At 55.8% G+C, this 17,372-nt stretch overlaps 1 protein-coding gene across 1 annotated transcript; it reads right to left on the reverse strand.

The window, feature by feature from the left end:
- Nucleotides 1-14,705: 14,705 nt before the first annotated feature.
- LOC122125285 (collagen alpha-1(I) chain-like) lies at nt 14,706-16,874 on the reverse strand. The gene has a single exon (XM_042699883.1). The coding sequence runs from the start codon at nt 16,872-16,874 to the stop codon at nt 14,706-14,708; it is 2,169 nt and encodes a 722-aa protein (XP_042555817.1).
- Nucleotides 16,875-17,372: the final 498 nt, after the last annotated feature.

Below are 17,372 nucleotides of genomic sequence, written 5' to 3' on the forward strand. Positions count from 1 at the left end.
AGCCCTTCCCGTTCTCGTGGCAGGAGTGGAAGAGAGCACAGGGATTGGAAAGTTCAAAGGAACCACAAAGCAACTGCTCCGAAGAGGAAGGGACTTCAGCCAGTCTGCCAGCCATCTTGGACATCTGAGCCTGCCCAGTGCTGCGAGAGGAGGCCGAGAGCCTGGACTGGCTGGCTCAGGGACTCTGAGGACCAGAGGCTCCCTGCTCTCCATGCTCCCTGCCTGGGCCAGCCTTGCATTTTGCCCTGGACACGAGGCTTATCCGGTTTGGCCACTCCCTCTGCTCTCTCCACAACTACACTGCTCATGAGCGGTGTGGGCTGCGGGCTGCGGAGCGAGCCTGGCCCAGGCCACCTGAGGGTTTCCGAATTCTCTGCACCTCTGATAGCACTGAAGACAGCGCACCTGACGCTCACAGCAAGCCAGCCAGGTGAGAGCCGCTTCCTCCTAAAAGTGATGGAAACTCAGTCACTTCGACATTTAAAGCTAGGCTGTGGCAAGCTCCAGAACTGTGATAACAGAAACCTCGTCCTGGCAGGCAAGGAGGATTAAATCAACAAACTGTAAGGGTATGAGAGAAAAGCAGTCATTCTCTTTGATGCTTTCTCTAACTGTTCCCTTCTACCACGGTGGGCATTATCTGCCAACGTTCTGCCCGGCTCATAATTCTCAACACAAGCAAAGTATTTTATAGGAAAGAGAGACACACTTTCATACTATCTAATCTCTAAACAAACTGGTTCTTTATATAAGGATGACTTAAAAATTCAAGATATAGGAATCATCTAAATTTCCAGAGAAATGAGGATACTGCTTCTCTGAGTAGTTTTCCTAATTGATGAGGATTTTTTTGTTTGGATATATTTAATTTTGATGTGCATTGATGTGTTTCTTTCACTAAGGTATTTGAACAAATCCATTGTATCTCTTCAGATTCTGCAACATTGCCCTCTGTCTTTGGGAATCCTTCCTGTCCCAGGGCAGCCCAGAGACCAGGGCCAGGGACATGCACAGGTGGCCTGCCTGCCCACAAGGCTCATTTCTTGGGGAAAATTGTGGTGTCTCACTCTGGTTTCTGTTGTTGTAGCTGAGTAGCTCCGACTGGCAATTTGTGAATAAAGAGGTGTGTGTCTGACGATTGTGGAGTCTCTGGAGTTGAGGACCATGAGGCTGCGTCTGGAGAGAACCACAGGGCCAGGCAGAGGGCTGCCCTGGGCCGATGGGCTGTGAGAAGGAGAAGGAGCCTCCTTGGACCCACCCACTCCTGCAGTAACAAAGCTAGCCTGGGGAAACTGAACTGACTCTCTCAAACAAGGCAGACCCATCCATTGCCTAACCACCGCCGCCGAAGCTGAGAATTCCACCTCCACGTGGGTCTGGGCAAGAACAAACCCCCCACAAACCATAGCATAGGCACAGATGTCCAATTCCCAGTGCAAAGCACGATGCAAATGTGGTCGCAAGGAAGCTGGCTGGAGCAGCGCCTGGGCGCCCAGCAGGAACTCACATTGGTGGGAACACTGAACTCCTCCTGTTGGAAGTTCCCTTTCTTTATTGACAGGTACAAAAGGAAAGCGCTCACTACCTGACATCTTGGGACTCTGTTCCATTCTTTTCTATGTTATTGATATATTTTCCAGCTCTTTGCTGTTAATAAATGAATTTAAATCCAATATATTGCAAGCTGGCACAGTCAGGAGGGGTCACATGAGTCACACCAATTTATGCCTGGAGGCTGGCAGTGACACACAGCTGACAACTACAGGGACACACACAACTCCAGTGACACACACCAACGACAGTGACACACACCAACTAGAGTGACACACACAACTACAGTGACACACGCCAACTACAGTGACACACACCAACGACAGTGACACACACCAACTACAGTGACACACACAACTACAGTGACACACACAACTCCAGTGACACACACCAACGACAGTGACACACACAACTCCAGTGACACACACCAACGACAGTGACACACACCAACTACAGTGACACACACAACTACAGTGACACACGCCAACTACAGTGACACACACCAACGACAGTGACACACACCAACTACAGTGACACACACAACTACAGTGACACACACAACTACAGTGACACACACCAACTACAGTGACACACACCAACTAGAGTGACACACACAACTACAGTGACACACACAACTACAGTGACACACACCAACTACAGTGACACACACAACTACAGTGACACACACCAACGACAGTGACACACACCAACTACAGTGACACACACAACTACAGTGACACACGCCAACTACAGTGACACACACCAACGACAGTGACACACACCAACTACAGGGACACACACAACTACAGTGACACACACAACTACAGTGACACACACCAACTACAGTGACACACACCAACTAGAGTGACACACACAACTACAGTGACACACACAACTACAGTGACACACACCAACTACAGTGACACACACAACTACAGTGACACACACCAACTACAGTGACACACACAACTACAGTGACACACACAACTACAGTGACACACGCCAACTACAGTGACACACGCCAACTACAGTGACACACACCAACTACAGTGACACACACAACTACAGTGACACACACAACTACAGTGACACACGCCAACTACAGTGACACACACCAACGACAGTGACACACACCAACTACAGTGACACACACCAACTACAGTGACACACACAACTACAGTGACACACACCAACGACAGTGACACACACCAACGACAGTGACACACACCAACTACAGTGACACACACAACTACAGTGACACACACAACTACAGTGACACACACCAACTACAGTGACACACACAACTACAGTGACACACACCAACTACAGTGACACACACAACTACAGTGACACACACAACTACAGTGACACACGCCAACTACAGTGACACACGCCAACTACAGTGACACACACCAACTACAGTGACACACACAACTACAGTGACACACACAACTACAGTGACACACGCCAACTACAGTGACACACACCAACGACAGTGACACACACCAACTACAGTGACACACACCAACTACAGTGACACACACAACTACAGTGACACACACCAACGACAGTGACACACACCAACGACAGTGACACACACCAACTACAGTGACACACACAACTACAGTGACACACACAACTACAGTGACACACGCCAACTACAGGGACACACGCCAACTACAGTGACACACACAACTACAGTGACACATACAACTACAGTGACACACGCCAACTACAGTGACACACGCCAACTACAGTGACACACACCAACTACAGTGACACACACAACTACAGTGACACACACCAACTACAGTGACACACACCAACTACAGTGACACACACAACTACAGTGACACACACAACTACAGTGACACACGCCAACTACAGTGACACACACCAACTACAGTGACACACACAACTACAATGACACACACAACTACAGTGACACACGCCAACTACAGTGACACACACCAACGACAGTGACACACACCAACTACAGTGACACACACCAACTACAGTGACACACACAACTACAGTGACACATACAACTACAGTGACACACACCAACGACAGTGACACACACCAACTACAGTGACACACGCCAACTACAAGGACACACGCCAACGACAGTGACACACGCCAACGACAGTGACACACACCAACTACAGTGACACACACACAACTACAGTGACACACACAACTACAGTGACACACACCAACTCCAGTGACACACACCAACTACAGTGACACACACAACTACAGTGACACAACGACAGTGACACACGCCAACGACAGTGACACACACCAACTACAGTGACACACACAACTACAGTGACACACGCCAACTCCAGTGACACACGCCAACTCCAGTGACACACACCAACTACAGTGACACACACAACTACAGTGACACACACAACTACAGTGACACACACAACTACAGTGACACACGCCAACTACAGTGACACACACCAACTACAGTGACACACACAACTACAGTGACACACGCCAACTACAGTGACACACGCCAACTACAGTGACACACACCAACTACAGTGACACACACAACTACAGTGACACACACCAACTACAGTGACACACACCAACGACAGTGACACACACCAACTACAGTGACACACACAACTACAGTGACACACGCCAACTACAGTGACACACGCCAACTCCAGTGACACACACAACTACAGTGACACACACCAACTACAGTGACACACGCCAACTACAAGGACACACGCCAACTCCAGTGAGACACGCCAACTACAGTGACACACGCCAACTACAGTGACACACACAACTACAGTGACACACACAACTACAGGGACACACGCCAACTACAGTGACACACGCCAACTACAGTGACACACGCCAACTACAGTGACACACATCAACTACAGTGACACACATCAACTACAGTGACACACGCCAACTACAGGGACACACGCCAACTACAGTGACACACGCCAACGACAGTGACACACACCAACTACAGTGACACACATCAACTACAGTGACTCACACAACTACAGTGACACACGCCAACTACAGTGACACACGCCAACTACAGTGACACACACAACTACAGAGACACACATCAACTACAGTGACTCACACAACTACAGTGACACACACCAACTACAGTGACACACATCAACTACAGTGACACACACAACTACAGTGACACACACAACTACAGTGACACACGCCAACTACAGTGACACACGCCAACTACAGTGACACACATCAACTACAGTGACACACACAACTACAGTGACACACACAACTACAGTGACACACGCCAACTACAGTGACACACGCCAACTACAGTGACACACGCCAACTCCAGTGACACACATCAACTCCAGTGACACACACAACTACAGTGACACACACCAACTACAGTGACACACGCCAAGTACAGTGACACACACCAACTACAGTGACACACACCAACTACAGTGACACACATCAACTACAGTGACTCACACAACTACAGTGACACACATCAACTACAGTGACACACGCCAACTACAGTGACACACGCCAACTACAGTGACACATGCCAACTACAGTGACACACGCCAACTACAGTGACACACATCAACTACAGGGACACACACCAACTACAGTGACACACACCAACTACAGTGACACACATCAACTACAGTGACACACACAACTACAGTGACACACGCCAACTACAGTGACACAAGCCAACTACAGTGACACACGCCAACTACAGTGACACACACCAACTACAGTGACACACATCAACTACAGTGACACACATCAACTACAGTGACACACGCCAACTACAGTGACACACACCAACTACAGTGACACACGCCAACTACAGTGACACACACCAACTACAGTGACACACATCAACTACAGTGACACACACCAACTACAGTGACGCACACAACTACAGTGACACACATCAACTACAGTGACACACGCCAACTACAGTGACACACACCAACTACAGTGACACACGCCAACTACAGTGACACACGCCAACTACAGTGACACACACCAACTACAGTGACGCACACAACTACAGTGACACACATCAACTACAGTGACACACACCAACGACAGTGACACACACCAACTACAGTGACACACACAACTACAGTGACACACGCCAACTACAGGGACACACGCCAACTACAGTGACACACACAACTACAGTGACACATACAACTACAGTGACACACGCCAACTACAGTGACACACGCCAACTACAGTGACACACACCAACTACAGTGACACACACAACTACAGTGACACACACCAACTACAGTGACACACACCAACTACAGTGACACACACAACTACAGTGACACACACAACTACAGTGACACACGCCAACTACAGTGACACACACCAACTACAGTGACACACACAACTACAATGACACACACAACTACAGTGACACACGCCAACTACAGTGACACACACCAACGACAGTGACACACACCAACTACAGTGACACACACCAACTACAGTGACACACACAACTACAGTGACACATACAACTACAGTGACACACACCAACGACAGTGACACACACCAACTACAGTGACACACGCCAACTACAAGGACACACGCCAACGACAGTGACACACGCCAACGACAGTGACACACACCAACTACAGTGACACACACACAACTACAGTGACACACACAACTACAGTGACACACACCAACTCCAGTGACACACACCAACTACAGTGACACACACAACTACAGTGACACAACGACAGTGACACACGCCAACGACAGTGACACACACCAACTACAGTGACACACACAACTACAGTGACACACGCCAACTCCAGTGACACACGCCAACTCCAGTGACACACACCAACTACAGTGACACACACAACTACAGTGACACACACAACTACAGTGACACACACAACTACAGTGACACACGCCAACTACAGTGACACACACCAACTACAGTGACACACACAACTACAGTGACACACGCCAACTACAGTGACACACGCCAACTACAGTGACACACACCAACTACAGTGACACACACAACTACAGTGACACACACCAACTACAGTGACACACACCAACGACAGTGACACACACCAACTACAGTGACACACACAACTACAGTGACACACGCCAACTACAGTGACACACGCCAACTCCAGTGACACACACAACTACAGTGACACACACCAACTACAGTGACACACGCCAACTACAAGGACACACGCCAACTCCAGTGAGACACGCCAACTACAGTGACACACGCCAACTACAGTGACACACACAACTACAGTGACACACACAACTACAGGGACACACGCCAACTACAGTGACACACGCCAACTACAGTGACACACGCCAACTACAGTGACACACATCAACTACAGTGACACACATCAACTACAGTGACACACGCCAACTACAGGGACACACGCCAACTACAGTGACACACGCCAACGACAGTGACACACACCAACTACAGTGACACACATCAACTACAGTGACTCACACAACTACAGTGACACACGCCAACTACAGTGACACACGCCAACTACAGTGACACACACAACTACAGAGACACACATCAACTACAGTGACTCACACAACTACAGTGACACACACCAACTACAGTGACACACATCAACTACAGTGACACACACAACTACAGTGACACACACAACTACAGTGACACACGCCAACTACAGTGACACACGCCAACTACAGTGACACACATCAACTACAGTGACACACACAACTACAGTGACACACACAACTACAGTGACACACGCCAACTACAGTGACACACGCCAACTACAGTGACACACGCCAACTCCAGTGACACACATCAACTCCAGTGACACACACAACTACAGTGACACACACCAACTACAGTGACACACGCCAAGTACAGTGACACACACCAACTACAGTGACACACACCAACTACAGTGACACACATCAACTACAGTGACTCACACAACTACAGTGACACACATCAACTACAGTGACACACGCCAACTACAGTGACACACGCCAACTACAGTGACACATGCCAACTACAGTGACACACGCCAACTACAGTGACACACATCAACTACAGGGACACACACCAACTACAGTGACACACACCAACTACAGTGACACACATCAACTACAGTGACACACACAACTACAGTGACACACGCCAACTACAGTGACACAAGCCAACTACAGTGACACACGCCAACTACAGTGACACACACCAACTACAGTGACACACATCAACTACAGTGACACACATCAACTACAGTGACACACGCCAACTACAGTGACACACACCAACTACAGTGACACACGCCAACTACAGTGACACACACCAACTACAGTGACACACATCAACTACAGTGACACACACCAACTACAGTGACGCACACAACTACAGTGACACACATCAACTACAGTGACACACGCCAACTACAGTGACACACACCAACTACAGTGACACACGCCAACTACAGTGACACACGCCAACTACAGTGACACACACCAACTACAGTGACGCACACAACTACAGTGACACACATCAACTACAGTGACACACGCCAACTACAGTGACACACACCAACTACAGTGACACACGCCAACTACAGTGACACACACCAACTACAGTGACACACGCCAAGTACAGTGACACACATCAACTACAGTGACACATACAACTACAGTGACACACACAACTACAGTGACACACGCCAACTACAGTGACTCACGCCAACTACAGTGACACACGCCAACTACAGGGACACACGCCAACTACAGTGACACACACCAACTACAGTGACACACGCCAAGTACAGTGACACACGCCAACTACAGGGACACACATCAACTACAGTGACACACGCCAACTACAGTGACACACACCAACTACAGTGACACACGCCAACTACAGTGACACACACAACTACAGTGACACACGCCAACTACAGTGACACACGCCAACTACAGTGACACACACCAACTACAGTGACACACGCCAAGTACAGTGACACACACAACTACAGTGACACACGCCAACTACAGTGACTCACGCCAACTACAGTGACACACGCCAACTACAGTGACACACGCCAACTCCAGTGACACACATCAACTCCAGTGACACACACAACTACAGTGACACACACCAACTACAGTGACACACGCCAACTACAGTGACACACATCAACTACAGTGACACACGCCAACTACAGTGACACACACAACTACAGTGACACACACAACTACAGTGACACACGCCAACTACAGTGACACACGCCAACTGCTGTCATGACGGGTGTCAGTCCCCGCTGTGACACACAGCAGCTGAGAAGTTTCCTCCAGAATGCAATCTGTGCATAGCAGCAGCAACAGCTGGTGTGGGTGCAGCACCTTCATTTTCAGAGAGTCTCCTGCGTGGCATTCCTTTTGCCCCAGGACTGCGGCCGGGGACCCGCGGCTGCCTCGCCTCCTTCCCCTGCCGCTGTCTGCAGACGCTGGCCGTGTGTGGCGTGCTGTCTCTCCTCTCCTCAAAGCCGGCGTGCGACTGCTAACACACAGCTCTGAGCACATGGAAAGCCTCTTCCCCTCCGGACTTCTCTCCTCTCCCTTTCAGAGACAGACTGCACGAGAGGACGGCGGTGTTTGGGCGGTTTGCTCTGTACCAGACAGCGCACTACATCGCTTTGTTTTTCCACGTGACCCACTTGTCACCTGAGGAAATGAACACTTCAATTTTACTTTTTAATACTGCCTTTTGTGGAGAACGTGGCAGATAAGGGGTTCAGAGCAGGTGAGAAGTCAGCCTGCAGCGGCTGAGGTTTTCACACGGCCGTCCCTCCTGCTGGCGTCTGTGTCTCTAGGACTTGTTGGAAGGGATCACTTCTGAGGTCCACCACGTCAGCTCCTCTGGGGCAGGGCTGCGCCGTTCCCCCTCCCCTTCCTTTCCCCTTTCCCCCTTCCCTGCACCTCTGTGGGCTCAGGTGGGATGCACCTGCTGCTTCTGCTCAGGCATCTGATCTTCAAAGGAGGGAATTCACAATTTCCTTATTTTTCCAAAAGGGTTATTAATAGTGGATCCTCACTCAGTTCAATGTGTCATATTAGTTTCCTAAAACGTGAAGGTGTGTATGTGTGTGTGAGCGTGCGAGCATACACCTGTGTGTGTATGTGTGTGAGCGTGCGTGCACACACCTGTGTGTATGTGTGTGAACGTGCAAGCACACACCTGTGTGTATGTGTATGTGTGTGAACATGTGAGCACACACCTGTGTGTGCATGTGTGTGAGCGTGCATGCACATACCTGTGTGTGTGAGCATGTGTGCACACGCCTGTGTGTATGTGTGTATGTGAGTGTGCGTGCACACACCTATGTGTGTATGAGTGTGTGTGAGCTGTGTGAGCGTGCGTGCACACACCTGTGTGTATGTGTGTGAGTGTGTGTGCACACACCTGTGTGTATGTGTGTGAGTGTGTGCACACACCTGTGTGTGAGCATGCGTGCACACACCTGTGTGTGTAAGCATGTGTGCACACACCTGTGTGCATATGTGTGTGTGAGTGTGCATGCACACACCTGTGTGCATATGTGTGTAAGTGTGCATGCATATATCTGTGTGTGTGAGCATGTGTGCACACACCTGTGTGTGTGAGTGTGCATGCACACACCTGTGTGTATGTGTGAGCGTGCATGCACACACCTGTGTGTGATCGTAAATGCACACACCTGTGTGTATGTGTATGAGTATGCGTACACACACCTGTGTGTGTATGTGTGTGTATGAGTGTGCGTACACACTCCTGTGTGTGTGCTGAGGGTCTGGTGCTTGCTGAGCACACCCTCTGCCTCTCAAGCACATTCCCGACCCTTCCACACTTTGGCCACTTTTTGGGGGGTCTTGTTCATTTCCTGCTGGGGGCAGGCCTCTGAGCAGGTACTCCTACCCAAGTTTCCAGCATGGCTGAGACCACAGCACAGGCGCTGTGCCTGGCTTGTTTCTGGAGATGGGGTTTGCGAACATGTTGCTGGGGCTGGTCATAAAAGTCGTCCTCTCTATCTCTGCCTCCCAAGTGGCCAGTTGCAGGGATATTACCTTCACGTCTGGCACGTGTCTGTATGTCTGTGTTAAAGGTGCTGGAGGGCTTTCAGGGTAGAGGGCTTGCCCAACAAGTACAGGGTCTTGAGTTCAAACTCAGCACTGCTGTCACCAAAGGAAGAGAACAAAATAACACAAAGGCCTGCCTTTAGTAGAAAACCATTGAAGTTATAAATCCAGCCGGCGTGAAGTTACAAACTTGTAGATGGACATGCATAAACAGCTGTAACTGATCGTACTTCACCTGGCTTCTACCATGGTGACCGGGGAAATGTCTGCCCGGGGTCCGCTGTGCTGGCTCTGATGAAGACGGTCACCTCTAAGGGGTACAGACACGGAGGAACAAGGTGGTGCCCACCAGACACCATGCTGATGATGAGCTCTACGACCTGTGGGTGGAGATGGGAGGGAAAACTCGGGAGAGAGGAAGGCAAGGGGTGACACTGCCCCAAATGTACTCATGACCTGACTTGCATCACTGTAGCTCCTCCGTAAATCACCTTCATCATAACAATAAAAAAAAAAAAGAATGCGTCCCGAGCATCACTCAGTGGCAGGGCCACGGGCCGGGCTTCCCGGGCACACAGGCAGGAGAGCCGGCCCCAGGGCCCCTGCTCTTCTGCAGGTGGGTGGGGCTTCATGTTGACTCATGGGAACAATCCATCTTTGTTCCCCAGTGAGCTGAGACCTGGGTAGGTGGGGTTCTGCCTGCCCAGCACCCGGCTTCTCCACCCCCAGGAGGGAGCGGGAGGTGATGAGGAACTGCTTCAGTACTGAAGGGACGTCCAAGGCCTTTGTGCCCAGGAAGAGCCTGGTCTGGGTCCACAGCTCTGAACATTTCTTGCTGTCTCTAGACAGTCACAGGTTGGGAGTCTAGGGAAACATCCCTAACACAACCCTTCTCTCTCCCCCCCCCCCTCTCACTCTGTCATTGGTCATAGGGCTTAAACTCAGGCCTTGGTGCTGTCTCTGAGCTTTTTAGCTCAAGGCTAGCACTGTACCACCTTGAGCCACAGCTCTACTTCTGGTTTTCTGGTGGTTCATTGGAGGTAAGAGTCTCATGGACTTTTTGGCCCTGGCTAACTTCCAACTGTGATCTGTAGATCTCAGCCTCCTGCGTCGCTAGGATTACAGGTGTGAGCTACCAGCGCCCCGGCTGCCCTTTTCTTTATTAAGGAAAGGATTTTCCCCCAACTTTTCACCACCACCGATTTTTCTTTTCTTTCTTTTTCTTTTTTTGTCAGTTGTGGGGCTTGAACTCTGGGCCTGAGTGCTGTCCCTGAGGTCCTCAGCTCAAGACGAATGCTCTATCATTTGAGCCTCAGCGCCACTTCTGGCTTTTTCTGCTTATGTGGTGCAGAGGAATTGAACCCAGGGCCTCATGCATGCAAGACAAGCACTCTATCACTGAGCCACCTTCCCAGCCCTCGATTTTTATTTTCTAATACAATAGTAGGGAAGCCAAACACTATCATGTTTGACCAGCATGACAATCTATTCCCTGAGGTTTTCACATATGCACAACCTTCGTGGCCAATTAGCGTTTTCATGTGTGCATTGTGAAAAGCAACCCGTTTATCCCCAGGATCCTCCTTCTGGTCTCCCACTCAGGTGGCCTCATCTCAGATGCTCTCTGCAGCCATCTCTGAGATGCCTCTGCTGTCCCCAGAAAGCAGGGCTCCGCTCATTTCACCTGATCTGATGGATGTCCTCATCCTGACACTTCACCGTGAGACCTGGGCCAGGTCTGAGGCCCCTACGATCACTCCTGCTGCCCACCCAGGGTCAGCAGGCCATGGAGGACAGCAGACAGAGATAGGGAACTGGGAATCAAGACCCAGTGTGGAGGGGCAACCTCCTAGACACCAGGCTACACAGAGAAGCGCTGCAGACCTCCCGGGGGTACTTCCACCGTCCTGCGTGGACATCATGCTATGGGGGTAAGCTGCCTTAGAATTCCCAGAGACATCAGGAATTCAGAACCACTTACCTAGCAGAAGGCCTCCCAAGGCCTAACAATAAACTCCACCTATTGTCCACTGACTTCAAGGACAGGGCTGTGAGGAGATGCTCCCCCCAGCCTGGAACGGGCCATGGAGAAGGGAGGAGGAGACCCAGGGACCACCCCTTTCTCTGCAAACACTGGCGAAAAGGGAGCCACTAGATGGCAGCAGTGTCCCGTGGTTTCTTTCCAAACCAACAAGGCAGGTTTTTGAGATCTTGGGTCTAGGGGTGGGAGGGGGACCCCAATATTAACACACCAACGCAGTCGTATTACAGCATCCCATTGCAGAATGCACTCATCTTAGTTTACAGCCGTTTCCCGTCCAGTTCGTACTTGTGATCCAGGGAGAATCGCCTCCTAATATACAACCCTGCCCAAGGAAACCCTGCCCCATGGCAAGCCGAGGCTGATGGTCGCTGGCCGGGACTGGGCCTGCTCAGCCATGACTTGAATAAATTTTACTCTCCGGAGAAAGAAGGTGGCCACATACACACCTTTTTTTTCAACATGCCACACGTGTTTCAGCATGCCACACGTTAGATGAAAGGGACATTCGGCCTGAAGCCACCGGTCACAACTCTGGTGAGGGTGTTTGCGGTCTCAGGTGATACTCAGCAACGCTGATTGGCATCCTAACAACCGAGAGTCACCTGGGACTCCTGGCCGGGCGCTTAGGTGTTGGACACGGTTTTCAGTGGCAGGAATCCTTGGTGACAGGATCACTGGGAGTGGCAGTGTGCACACCGGACCGTTTTTCGGGGGGCAGTCAGCTTGGGGCTTGCTTTCTGATGAGGGGCTGTGAAGAGGCACCCCGTGTGTTTTCAGAAGCATCTCCCTCCAGGCCCTCAGTGAGGGGTGTCACCACAGCGGAGAGGGAAGCAGCAGGTCACAGCCTGAAGCGCAAGCCTGCGGCCTCCTACTGGGAACTCCCACGTTGTGGGAGCGCTTCTGTCCTCCTATTCTTTGCACTGAGATAAGCGAAGGCTCAATAGGATTCTGCCCGGTGGAAAATCCAAGTCCTGTCAGGAGCGCTGCGCTGCACTAAGCTGGCCCACCCAGTCCCCACGCTGCACAGCCTGGTGGAGCTCCGCGGAGGAGCAGAGCTGCACCGGCAGGCTGGGTGCCTCTGTGCTCACATTTCGTGCCCGAGGCACGCGAGTGCTCCACTCCTGCTCAATTCTTATGTCCTCTAGAGACCACAGGAGCAAGAGGAATCCGGGGCTCATGCAGCAGGCACACAACACATTACACAGGCTAAACAGCAGGCCCACAACACGAGCATGGTTGACTCCCCTAGCCTCGGAAAGAAGGCCCAAGTGCAGGTGTGCTGGCCGGCCCGGGGCGTGGCTGGTCCGGGACCCCTGCCCGGTGCATGGCTGTCTCTCCATTCCCACAGGGTCACGCTTGTCCCCGGAAGGGCAGGGCGTCCGGGGGAGGAAAAAAAAACCCCTCAGAACACGCAGAGTCCAAGTCACCAAACCCCACCCCGATTCTGGAACTATCTAAACCTTCTTGCCCAGAATGGTGAATCCTGGAAATGTCCCTTAAGGAACACTGGCATTCGGGTGCTTCCTCTGTTTGTTTTGTTTTTCAGTTAAGCCCCTGCCTTTCTCTAAAACGTCCTATAATCTCCAAGCTTCTTCAGGCCTCCTCCACTGAGTGAGTGCGAGTGCGCACAGCCTCTGCGGGCTGCACCTGCTCTGAGCGCACTCCCCTGCTCTCCCCCCTCCTCGCTCACTGGGGGGGGGGGTCCCTCTGCTGTCCCCCTCCCAAGCCACAGACCCCAGTGCCTGGTCTCCCTGGTGCGCACGACCCTGCCCTCCCTCGCCCTGGGTCGTGCAGTTTGCGCATCTGGCCAAGGCCCCAGCCAGACTTGGGGACATGGGGGGCGGGGCCAGCGCGTTCCCCAGGAGAGAGAATTCTCGAAGTCAACCCTGGGAGGCCCCTGCCCCCGTCGCGGGGTTGCGGGGTGCTGGTTCCCCTCCTAGTGCTGGTTCCCCCCCTAGGCGGGGTCTGGGCGGGGGACGCCCCCCCCGCAGCCGCCCTCGCCCCGCACGCGCCCTCCTCCACCCCTCCACAGCGGCCTGGGCTTCCCCGCCGCGGACGCCCAACAAGTCCGCCCGCTCCGGCCCGCGCGCAGCCGCGCCGGGGGCGGCACGGAGCGGAGCGCGGCGCGCGCGGGGCGCCCGGGCCCGAGGCCGGGCTGCGTCGGGGCTGCGCGGCGCCCAGCCTCCGCCTCCCCGCGCGCGCGGGTCGGAGCCGGAGCCCGGCGCCGCGGCGGCGCAGCCCGTCTCCCGCGCTCCCGCCCGCCGCGCGCGCCCCGGCCGGGCTCGCGTCCCCCGCCCCTCCCGCGGCTCCCACGCGCCGCCCGCCCGCCCCGCTCTCCGGCCGCCTCCTCGCCAGGGCTCCCGGCGGCGCGCGCGCCTCGCAGCCTCGCCTCGCAGCCTCGCCTCGCAGCCTCGCCGCGGAGCCCGGCCGCCGCCCCGCGCCTCGCCTCGCCGCGCCGCCTCGCCGCGCAGCCCGGCCCCGAGCGCGGCCCGGCCCCGACCCGGGGCCCCCGCGGAGCCGCGCGGCCCGGCGCTGGCTCCCGCCCGATGCTAAGAGCGGCCGGCGGGCCGGGCGCCCGGACCTGCGCGAGGCGAGCGGCGCGCGGCGGGTCCTGCCCGCTCCCCGGGCGGCTCCCCGGCTCCGGGCGCAGCCCCGCGGCGCCCCGGCGGCCCTCGGCGCGGCGCGCGTGGACCGGCCGCCGACATGACCGCGCGGAGGACGCTCCGGCCGCCGCCACCGCCGCTGCTGCTGCTGCCGCTGCTGGCGGCTCTGCGCGCGGGGCCCCTCGCCGCAGCCAAGGGTAAGCCGCGGGGCCGGGCGCGGGGCGGGGGCCCGGGCGAGGGGCCGGGCGTGGGGCGGGTACCGGGGTGCGGGTGCCGGGGTGCGGGGGCGGGTGCCGGGGCGCGGGGGCCGGGGCGTGGGGTGCGGGGCGTGGGGTGCGGGATCCGGGACGGGGTCGGGGCGCGGGGCCGGGACGGGGGTCGGGGCGCGGGGCGGGGGCGCAGGGCCGGGACGGGGGTCGGGGCGCGGGGCCGGGCCGGAGCGGGGGGCCGGAGCTCGCCCCGCGCTCCCCGCGACCCTCCGGCCGCCGCCGGCCTCCGCTCCTCGGCCGAGTACGGGTGGGTGGGGGCGGGCGCGAGCCCGGGGCTGCTCCCGGGACTTTTCCTCCGTCCCCGGGCGGCCCGGGCGGCCGAGCCTCCGGTCCTCCCTGCCTCCTCCGCCCCGCCGCCTCCTCGCCGGACTCCGCTCCCTCCCCTCGCGCGGCGCCGAGGCGGGCGGGGGTCCCGGCGGCCCGGCCGGGCTCCCGCGCCGGGAACTTGGTGGCCTCGTCCGAGCGACTTGGGCTCTGTTGGCCGCGGACCCGGCCGGCGGCGCGGGCCGGGCGCTCTGCCCGGGGCCCGAGGCGGAGGGCGGGGAGCGGAGCCCGGAGCCGGGCCCCAGGCCGGGTCTCGGGTCCCGGCGGGCCGACCCGCTTTCCCTTCCCCGCCTCGCCCTCGCTGGCTCGCGATCCCGGTGCAGCCCGGCCGGGCGGCGGGGCCACACCCGCCTCGCGACTCCGCACAACTTCGCGCCTCCCGGGGTGCGGGGTGGCGGGGTCGCGGGCCGGCTGCTCAGCGCCCGCGCACGTGCGTGTGCGCGGCGGGGCCGGGGAGCGGCGGGCCGGCCGCGGGGAAGGTCGCTCCCCGCTCCCGGCCGGGCCCCAGCCCGGCCCGGCCTGGAGGACGAGGAGAGGGAGCGGGGCGGGGCGGCGGCGGCTGCGGGACGGCCCCGCGCGGGCCCTGACCTGTTGGCTCGGAGGCGAGAGGCGGGAACCGGAGCCTTGGCGCCGCGCTGCGGGCCGGGCCGAGCGGCGTGGCGACCCTGGGCCCGGGCGGCCGGGCGCAGCCCCCTCGCCCCGTGTCCCCCGGTACCAACACTGCTTCCCGTCTCGGCGGGGACCCGGGGCCGCCAGCCCTTTCCCTTCGGGGCCATTCATTCCAGGCGTCCCTGCTCCAGAGCGCCCGTCCTGCCCCCTTCCGGCCTGGGGTGAGAGGGCGGCGGGCAGCTCCGCTGGGTCCCCCCAAATCCACACCTGGGGCGCAGCCCCGGGCCGGAGCGGCCTCCCCGCGCTGGACGTCCTCATCCGCTCCGCCCGCGGCGGGCCGGGCGGCCCAGTTCCCACCGAAACCCGGGGAGCCCGGAGCTCACCCCGGGACCGCAGGGCCCTTGCACCAGCGCCCCGAGGCAGCGTCTCAGCGCTTCCCTGGGAGGAAGCCGAGCGCCTGAGGGTGAGCGCGGACGGAGCCCCGTCACCACCCTGCAGCTCCAGAGTCTGCAGCCAGGACTTCCCCAGCAATCCTCACTCCTCGCTCGCCGTGTTGGGAACATTAATTTGTTGTTGTTGTTGTTGTTGTTAAATTCAGAACCCGCTCAGCCAAGTCACTTTGGGGCAGCTGCCCCCCATCCAGGCTGCTGCCCGGTCAGCACTAGGGGGTTTCTGGACCCTGCAAAAGTCAGAGGAGAACCTGTCTTCCACAGGCAGGCCTGAGCGGGGAGCGGAGGAGACGGTCTGGCTGTGCCGGTGGTGGAGGGCCTGGGAATTCCCTGGGCCTCGCTCCTCAGCAGTCTTGCTCACAGAAGG

Source organism: Dipodomys spectabilis, unplaced genomic scaffold (genome assembly GCF_019054845.1).
Source record: "Dipodomys spectabilis isolate Male_0828 unplaced genomic scaffold, ASM1905484v1 ptg000263l, whole genome shotgun sequence".
NCBI classification, from domain to species: Eukaryota; Metazoa; Chordata; class Mammalia; order Rodentia; family Heteromyidae; genus Dipodomys; species Dipodomys spectabilis.